Source organism: Pyrus communis, chromosome 4, assembly GCF_041283825.1.
Source record: "Pyrus communis isolate YQ-2024b chromosome 4, ASM4128382v1, whole genome shotgun sequence".
Taxonomy (NCBI): domain Eukaryota; kingdom Viridiplantae; phylum Streptophyta; class Magnoliopsida; order Rosales; family Rosaceae; genus Pyrus; species Pyrus communis.
This window is the reverse complement of record NC_142568.1, coordinates 13,756,325-13,765,694: the sequence shown is the minus strand read 5'-3', so window position 1 is coordinate 13,765,694 and position 9,370 is coordinate 13,756,325. Positions and strand designations below refer to the sequence as shown.

The 9,370-nt window shown below is 35.6% G+C and overlaps 1 protein-coding gene across 1 annotated transcript; it reads right to left on the bottom strand.

The window, feature by feature from the left end:
- Window positions 1–231: 231 nt before the first annotated feature.
- Window positions 232–9,097, bottom strand: LOC148697492 (uncharacterized). Its single transcript, XM_088691936.1, has 3 exons — window positions 8,988–9,097; window positions 8,656–8,756; window positions 232–467 (listed from the first exon to the last, which is right to left on the bottom strand). The coding sequence occupies exons 1-3, from the start codon at window positions 9,095–9,097 to the stop codon at window positions 232–234; spliced, it is 447 nt and encodes a 148-aa protein (XP_088548062.1).
- Window positions 9,098–9,370: the final 273 nt, after the last annotated feature.

Sequence of the window (9,370 nt, the reverse complement as noted above, 5' to 3'; positions counted from 1 at the left end):
CACATAATCCTAAAAAGCTTCCACTGATAGTGTAAGCAAAACAATATTTTTAGGGATATGCTATCCATACATCATTTTTTACTTCCACACACCCTCTTAATTTGCGACCATCGACCTAAATGAATTAAAGATCAAATGACATAAATTAATAAAGAGCCTGTGAGAAGTAAAAAGACGTGTGTGGATAGCACACCTCTATTTTTACAACTGCACAATCCATATTGGAGGTTTTCAGCTGTTCTTTACAAAGGCCATAACATCTTTGGTGTACGGCGTTGGAATCTCTTGTCTTGTGGTGACGTTATACACACCAAAATCACGCGATGCATAAGGCCCAACATCAAATTTTGTAAGATTAGCATCGTGATTGTAGTAGATACAATTTGCTTGACATCCTGGAAACTTTGAAGCCAACACACATATTGAAGAATTGTCACCCAAAAAAAGTGCCGCATCATTTAAGGTGTCTATCGCAATCCACTTACTCTTACCATAATTCAATTCGAAAATTTTAAATTTTGACTTCTCGCGCGTTTGATCGTCAAAATCCTAAATACATCTTTAAACCACAATTGATTACGTCTTAGTTTTTGTTAGGATTCTGGATGTGGGTTTTGTTTTCAATAATTTGGGATCAATTAGATGGGTTTTTGAGCAATGACGGATTAAATTGTTTTTTTTTCTTTTCTGGTTTTTGTGTTTAGCGTATCTTTGGTACCAAAATAAAATTTAGTGGATTTCAAGCGTAGTTTAAACAAGACAAATGCGCAGTTGCCATGATCATTCTTGATGGCGTCAATCGTCCACAAATTTTCCCTGTACATATCATCTGTTTTCTGGGGTGGTCGAGTGAAGTACTGTTAGAGCTACAAGTCAAAATAATGACCATCTTATGTTTTTGAAATCTTGTCTTTGAAGATTCGGCTCTAGTTGAATCTTAAGCTTAACCTTAAGCTAAATTAGGTTCTGTATATCGTCAATTTTAACTTTGGATGTGGATTTAAGTATCTGGCGTTGGTAAGACATTTGAATTGGATATTCTCATCATTCAATTGGATACCATTTGCTGCCGTAATTAGGTTCTGTATATCGTCCATTTACTGCCGTAATTAGGAATCTCGTACGTGCGGCTCTGGACCATCGACTAACTCACTTCTTCCGATGAATCCGAGATCCTAAGGTTTGCCGTTTGCTTCCGTGACTCCTTTTTCTACTGGAAATTTCAAATTTGTTCTTAAGGGTTCATAGTCTTGTGGATTCCAGGAATGAAAGAATGTATTCCCATTAGAAATAATCTAAATTAAATTAAGCCCAAGTTCTACAGAAAACGTGGTACAAAACCGAGTGCAATAACATTCTAGGATTCATACAGCCGACCCCCCCTTAATGGAAAAAAGGCTTTGTTGTTGTTTGTAGTGATTGATGAGAAATCCTAACTGCAGTGTTCAATAGTAATCATCAGGGTCAAAACATTCAGCACAACCAATACAGCATTTTTCATTTTGTCCAATCCATATACTCTGAACCAAGAAACTCACCCCATAAGCATTCCAGTTTGAAAGTTTTAAGCTTCAGTGATACATAAACCAAGAGACATATTTTTGGACAAGATGGACGTGACCCTTTACAGCTCTTAATTCGTGCTGCTTTCCAGGAAACTGAGAGGTATTCGGGTAATGACTGCATTTCTTTCTAGTTCCTGCAAATATACAATGATTTTTTCATTTTTGCACCTTACATATCTTCATGCTCTGGAACCAATTTAAGTTGTTCGATCTCGAATGTACCAATTTAAGTTATCCGTAGGTGTGTTGCTATGCTGTTTGCAACATGATTATTGTTGTCGTGCATTTCTTTTTCGTATACTTTTGTTCATGACATTGTGAAATTCACAGGCTCACCTAAATCTTTTATTATTGTTGAGTTTAGCGCAAGTCGTTTTGATGAAAGTAGAGAGGACTAAAAGGATACCTCCAATGAACGTCCAATGAAGACATGGATAGGGAGTCTAATGTAAAAGAAAGAATGCGATCGAGATGTAACTGTTTGAAAGACGTGGATGAGAAGTTTTATTAGCATTCTCAAAATATAACTGTTTGAAATCTTATTCTTTTTTCATATTTATGTAGGCCTGACAAACAGGTCGTGTCTGTCGTGTTTGTGTCGTTTTCGTGTAACACCTGTTATCTTAATGGGTCGTGTCGTGTCACACCCGTTATCTTAACGGGTTCTTAACAGGTCGGGTCACTTTATCCAACGGGTAAAATGACCCGACCCATTATGACCCGTTAAGAAATTTTTTTTTTTTTTTTTAAAATTTGCACATACCACACATTGCCACATAAATATTACTTCAAAACATAAAACATTTGTCGTTTAAGTACTACATCTACACTTGAAAATAAGAGCCTAATAAAAAAATAATACATACACTACTAATCTATTACACGTATTAAATGTGCAAGGATAAAGAGTTTTTGTTCTCAAAAGTTTACACCTCCATTTACAAAATCTTCAATTTACATCGATCATCATGAAATTGTATTGGAACTCTGGCTTGATCTATTGCCTTCAAGAGTTATGTTGAAGATGTTTTCAGTAAGGTTTTCCACATCAGAACTATCTTCCGCATAAACTAAATATGGAAAAACCAAACATTAAAAATCATTCAAATTATTAGAAGTTTACCAAAATAATAATACTATACCATATAAAAATATATTACCTCCTTTTCCAAATAGCCAATCTTGTGTGCACAACAAAGCTTGAACTGTTTCTGGTAACAATGAACTACGATACTGATCTAGTACTCTACCCCCAATACTAAATGCAGATTCTGATGCAACAGTTGAAATGGGAATTGTTAACACATCTCGTGCTAACTGAGAAAGTATTGGATAATGAAAACGCTCTATTTGCCACCAAGAAAGAAAATTGTTAAATTAATGTATATAATTATTAATATTATAGTTGATTCATACTTTTATTAAGTATATAACATTAGATTTTGTGATATCCACATCCACTAGTGTAAATATTTTAAATTGAAGATCAAATTCATTCTTTGTATTCATATAGGGTCAAGGAGTGTAGCTGTAAAAATCATCAAAATCGGAGTTAAAATAACCGTTAAATTGTGATTTTTCGTTTATAACCGTCGAAAAATTTTGTCACGTTACTTGATCCCTGAATGTTTCTTTTTTGCAATTTTTTGCTGATGTGATCTCGAAGCATATACAAATAAGTTCACGGTTTGGATCGTTGAAATTAGTTTTGGAGAATTTGTATCCCATCAAAACGATAGATTGACTAACACTTAGAGTTTATTTATACTTTCATTAAGTATAACATAAGATTTTGTGGTATTCACTTGTGTAAATATTTTAAATTGAAGATGAAATTCATTCATTGTATTCATATAGGGTCAATGAGTGTAGCTGTAAAAAAATCATCAAAATCGGAGTTAAAATAACCGTTAAATTGTGATTTTTCGTTTATAACCGTCGAAAAGCTTTGTCCCGTTACTTGATTTCTGAATGTTTTTTTTTTGTGATTTTTTGTTGATGTGATCTCCAAGAATATACAAACAAGTTTGATGGTTTGGATCATTGAAATTAGTTTTGGAGAATTCGTATCCCATCAAAACGATAGATTGACTAACACTTAAGAGTTTATTTATACTTTCATTAAGTATAACATAAGATTTTGTGGTATACACTTGTGTAAATATTTTAAATTGAAGATCGAATTCATTCATTGTATTCATATAGGGTCAAGGAGTGTAGCTGTAAAAAATCATCAAAATCGGAGTTAAAATAACCGTTAAATCGTGATTTTTCGTTTATAACCGTTGAAGAGCTTTGTTCCGTTACTTGATCTTTGAATGTTTGTTTTTTGTGATTTTTTGTTGATGTGATCTCCAAGCATATACAAACAAGTTTGACGGTTTGGATCGTTGAAATTAGTTTTGGAGAATTCGTATCCCATCAAAACGATAGATTGACTAACACTTAGAGTTTATTTATACTTTCATTAAGTATGACATAAGATTTTGTGGTATACACTTGTGTAAATATTTTAAATTGAAGATCGAATTCATTCATTGTATTCATATAGGGTCAAGGAGTGTAGTTGTAAAAAATCATCAAAATCGGAGTTAAAATAACCGTTAAATCGTGATTTTTCGTTTATAACTGTCGAAAAGCTTTGTCCCGTTACTTGATCTCTGAATGTTTGTTTTTTGTGATTTTTTGCTGATGTGATCTCAAAGCATATACAAATAAGTATGATGGTTGGGATCGTTGAAATTAGTTTAAGAGAATTCGCATCCCATAAAAACAATAGATTAACTAACACTTCTTAGAGTTTATTTATACTTTCATCAAGTATAACATAAGATTTTGTGATATCCATTTGTGTAAATATTTTAAATTGAAGATCGAATTCATTCATTGTATTCATATAGGGTCAAGGAGTGTAGCTATAAAAAATCATCAAAATCAAAATTAAAATAACCGTTAAATCGTGATTTTTCTTTTATAACTGTCGAAAAGTTTTGTCCCATTACTTGATCTCTGAATGTTTGTTTTTTGCGATTTTTTGTTGATGTGATCTCAAAGCATATACAAACAAGTTTGACGGTTGGGATCGTTGAAATTAGTTTCGGAGAATTCGTATCCCATCAATCAAGTTCCAATGGTGTGTGTAGTGTGTGTATATATATATATATATATATTTATTAAGTAGATTTAAATCTATTTATTTTGTACGTATAATTGACTGGTACACGGAATAGTACATCACGTGTGTCATTATAAAAATAGTGAGATATGTCATATGTGTGATAAAAAGTCAATAACTTAAAAAAAAAAAAATAATAATTTCTCACCACTTCTATTAATTTTCATTTTCCCCTCTTTTTTGTTTCCTTTTCAACCTTTTTTTTTTATCATTTTCACTTTTCCCTCCAGCATCTTTCCCTAATTCCCTCACTTTTTTATTTCATTTTCAAGTTTTCTTATCATTTTCATTTTCCCTCCATTTTTCTTCAAAAATGGCGGCAGGAATGGAATGAAATCAAATTAAATTAATCAATGGATGCAATGCATATGCATCAATGCATCATGCATATTAATTAATAATTATTATAGTTTTTATAAAATTTAATTCAAAATTTAATATATATATATATATATATATATAAAATTATTATAGATAGTTAATATTTTGGGGGTATAATTATTATAATTATTATAGACTTTATAGTTAATTTAATATATATATATATATATATATATATATATATATATATATTTTGACACACCCCGATCTAGATCGGAGCATGCTGGCCGTCACGTGGGAGTGACGTAGCCATGTGCACAGTGCGGAAGCTAATAAAATAGTAATGTAAATAGTACGAATAATAAAAACTAGCAACACAAAGTAATAAAAACAAATGCTAGCGTAAGTGAGACACAAGTTCAGAGCATAAGCCTAAAGCAGTCCAAATGAAAATGACGCGACAATAGTACACCCGAAGGTGGCCCTACGCTGGTGATCGTCTGTCAGAAAAGCCGGGAAAGTCCTCTGGGAAACCACCAAACCTACTAGTCAACTAAAACCTGGAGGGGCGCAAAACAAAAACGTGAGTGGGCAAAAACAAAGCTTTTTGAAAACCATTTAATAAATACTTTCTAACCCCTAGCCGTAAAACCTGTATACTTCCCAGAAAATAGATACATGTATATATATACCAATCATGCTCAAGAGTATGCCATGCCAGAACCTCAAAATGAAATGCAAGTGCCCAGGTATAAATCATATCAATAACATATAATCTGGCAGCCGGAGTCACCTAACGTGACCTGTACGGCTGCATTTAGAGCTCAAATCTCAATCTCAATCACTAAACCTGCCCACGAGTCGGAACCACCTAAAGTGGTCTGTACGATAGGCCTGGGTGTAATACATATAAACGCTCTAGTGCTACGATCACGTGAAGGCTGTGCGAATAATCGCGGGTCCCCTACGAGTCGGAACCACCTAATGTGGTCTGTACGACAGGACTGTGCACCTAACTTGGATCCAAGCTGAGCGTGTGGTGCGGGAGGTGAACATCACGTGAAAGATTGTGCCCTACTCTGGGCGGAAGCACTAACACCGGGGGTGCAGGTTATGAGCTCTCTAAACATCTCGAATCACTACTGAATATAAACATGAATAACACTTACCTGGCACTTACCTGTGTGTCCGCAATACCAATTATGCATATAAATATGTATACAACTAATAATGCAACTAACGATGCATAAACAACGATAATATAATGCATGGCATATGGCAAATAACAATTCAAATCGATTTCTGGGAAATATAAGTATATAGGTATATACGGAAAACCAAAAGCCCACTCACTGGTATGTGGAAGGGTCGTAGCCCCCCTGCCTCGAGTGACCACGCTCGTCCTCGGGATAGGTATCACCTATATGCGAAACAACTACAAAAACGTTAATTTTAAAGCACATAACCAACCTTTTGAATTAATTTCTCATACAATGCTCAAATGGGGTGTATGAATACACCAACGTGATCTACTCAACCTCAGGAACATCCCCATATTTTTAAAATAATTTTTCATCGTCGCACGCGCCCCACGCACCGGCCACGCGCAGGCACGTGCCTGGCACGCTGATGGCGTCAACTGACGCCATAGGGAATATTCCGTCAGTTTTAACAGATTCCGTTAACGGCGTCAGGAATATTCCGTCGTCTTCTCCGGCGAGCCTCCGGCGCCAGAAAATCGGGAAAACTTTAACCTTCGATATCTTCTTCGTTTTTCAACCAAATTTCACAAAATTGGTACCAAAATGAAGCTTAGAACTAGAGGAACACAATCATACCACTTTCAAGGGTTAAAAACCACGAAATCTCACCTGAAAAATCCACCAAACTCCGGCCAACTTCGAAACTAGTGATTCCGGCGTCCAAAACCTTCAAACGAACCACCCCGAGCCTCCTAGGGACCTCACCAAGCTACCTACAAGCTTGAAATTCCCTAAAACGTAAGAAATCACGTGTGCATGAACAGTACTCGAAATCGGACATTGTGGATTCGACGTGAAAACGATGGTGTTCTTACCTGAAAAAGGTATAGTTGGACTCCTACAAGCATCACGAGCTCGAATGTGTGCTTGGATTCCACGATCTGTGAAGGTTCAATGGGTTTGTGGGTGTGTCCGTACATTTCCAAGGAAAATGGGAAAGGTACTGGGCACGGGTAGGATGCAGGGCAGGGGAAAAAAGGTGTGGGTGTGTGGGAGTATGTGTGTGGCTCAAAACTTGCCAACAAAACCCGGAAACATAACACAAAACGTAAAGAAATCGAACTAGGGGCAAAATCGTCTTTTCACGATACGTTTTTAGAATTTCTCGGGACGGGCTGTCACATATTTATTATAATTTTTAGGGGTATAAAATTGTTAAATTAATGTATATAATTATTACAGTATTTTTTTAGGGTTATAAAATTATAAAAATAATATTATGCTTATCGTGTATCGTGTTACCCACGTGTATACCCGAATCAACCCGTTATCTTAACAGGTGCTTATCGGGTTACCCGATAACGACCCGATTCGTTATCGTGTCGACCCGAACACCTGTTAATTTCATGTCGTGTCGTGTCGGGTTATCGGGTCGTGTCAGAAATTGCCAGGCCTATGTTTATGTATGGTCTATTGATACGAATATTGTGAATAGTGAGTGCAATTGTGTCTTTATAAATTTGAAGCATAAAAACGATTTTTTTGAGTCCCAATAACTCCCATTGAAAGATTTATATACTTTTAGTAATAATTCTGAATACTTAAAATTCATTTTTTTGTTATTTTGATTTTTTTTGTCAAAAAATTGATTTTGTTAGATTTAATGTTAGATTAGATACCAACGGGGTTCGAACTCACGCTGTCATGCAAGGGCTAAACTCTTTTTCATCACTATGATAAAGGGCCACTTGGTCCTTTTTATTATTATTATTATTATTTTATAATTTTGATAAATCAAAAGAGATTTTACTAAAGGGGTGATTTGGGCTAAGTCACAAAATAGTATATGCAATCAAACAATATAAATGTAAACTCAAATTTCAATTACTGGAGTTGTATGCCTACAGCAACAAAATGAGAAAGAAAAAAAAAAGCACATAATCCTATAAAGCTTCCAGTGATGGAGTAAGCAAAAATTTTTTTTGGGATGCTTTATCCATACATATTTTTTTTTATTTTTTACATACTCTCTTAGTTTGCAGCCATTGGACTGAATGAATTAAAGATCGAAGGACATAAATTATTAAGAGTGTGTGAGAAGTAAAAAGGAGTGTGTGGATGACACCCTTATTTTTACAACTGCAAAGTTGGCACAATCCATATTTTTGGCTATTCTTTACAAAGGCCATAACATCTTTGGTGTACAACTTTGAAATATTTTGTCTTGTGATGACGTTATACACACCAAAATCATGCGGTCCATAAGGCCCTACATCAAAGATCATTCGATCAACATCGTGATTGTAGTATATAAAATTCGCTTGACATCCTAAAAACTTTGAAGCCAACACACATATTGAAGAATTGCCACCCAAAAAGAGTGCTGCATCACGTAAGGTGTCCATTGCAATCCACTTACGCTTAGCGTAATCCAATTCAAAAACTTTAAATTCCGTCGTCTCATGTGTTCCATATTCAAAATCCCAAATATATCTTTGAACCATCAACAATTTTCCTCATTTGAATTCACGAGATGTCTTGAAGCAAGGATTCTCTGGTTTCTTGGCTTTTGCAATTACGCTTATCTTTGTGTAGAACCGACGGGTAAGATGAAACGACAAGAGTGTTCTTTGGTTAAAAAGGTAAAAATTATCTTGGAAGTAAAAAACATCATCTGACATTTTCCAACGTCGATCAACGTAAGTTCATCTTGTGTCTTTGAGTCTAATGAATGCCAATTGCAGTTGGTCCTCGTAGATGACAAGAATAATGTAGTCCTCTGCACATAATATTGGATCCGTCGAGATTGTAGCCTTGCAAATTGTTGTTGACATTGGGGCACGCTTGCTAGTGGTTGGGGAGGTAGACAATCCAGATCGGGGCCTGGGTGGTCTGAGTGAATCAGTTTGCCTTAAGGCTTGGTCCTCGACCCGGTAAAGAGCTGTCTTTCTGCCTCTCTTCCCTCCATGGGGGCCGATTTGGCCTCCACGCTGCCAATTGTGGGTGATGTGATCACGGCACCAGGGGGAGGGGGGAAGGGGGCCTATGGGAGAGGCTGACGAAGATGAGTGCTGCAGTGTCGCTTGGCAGATCGTGGAGTAGAGGGC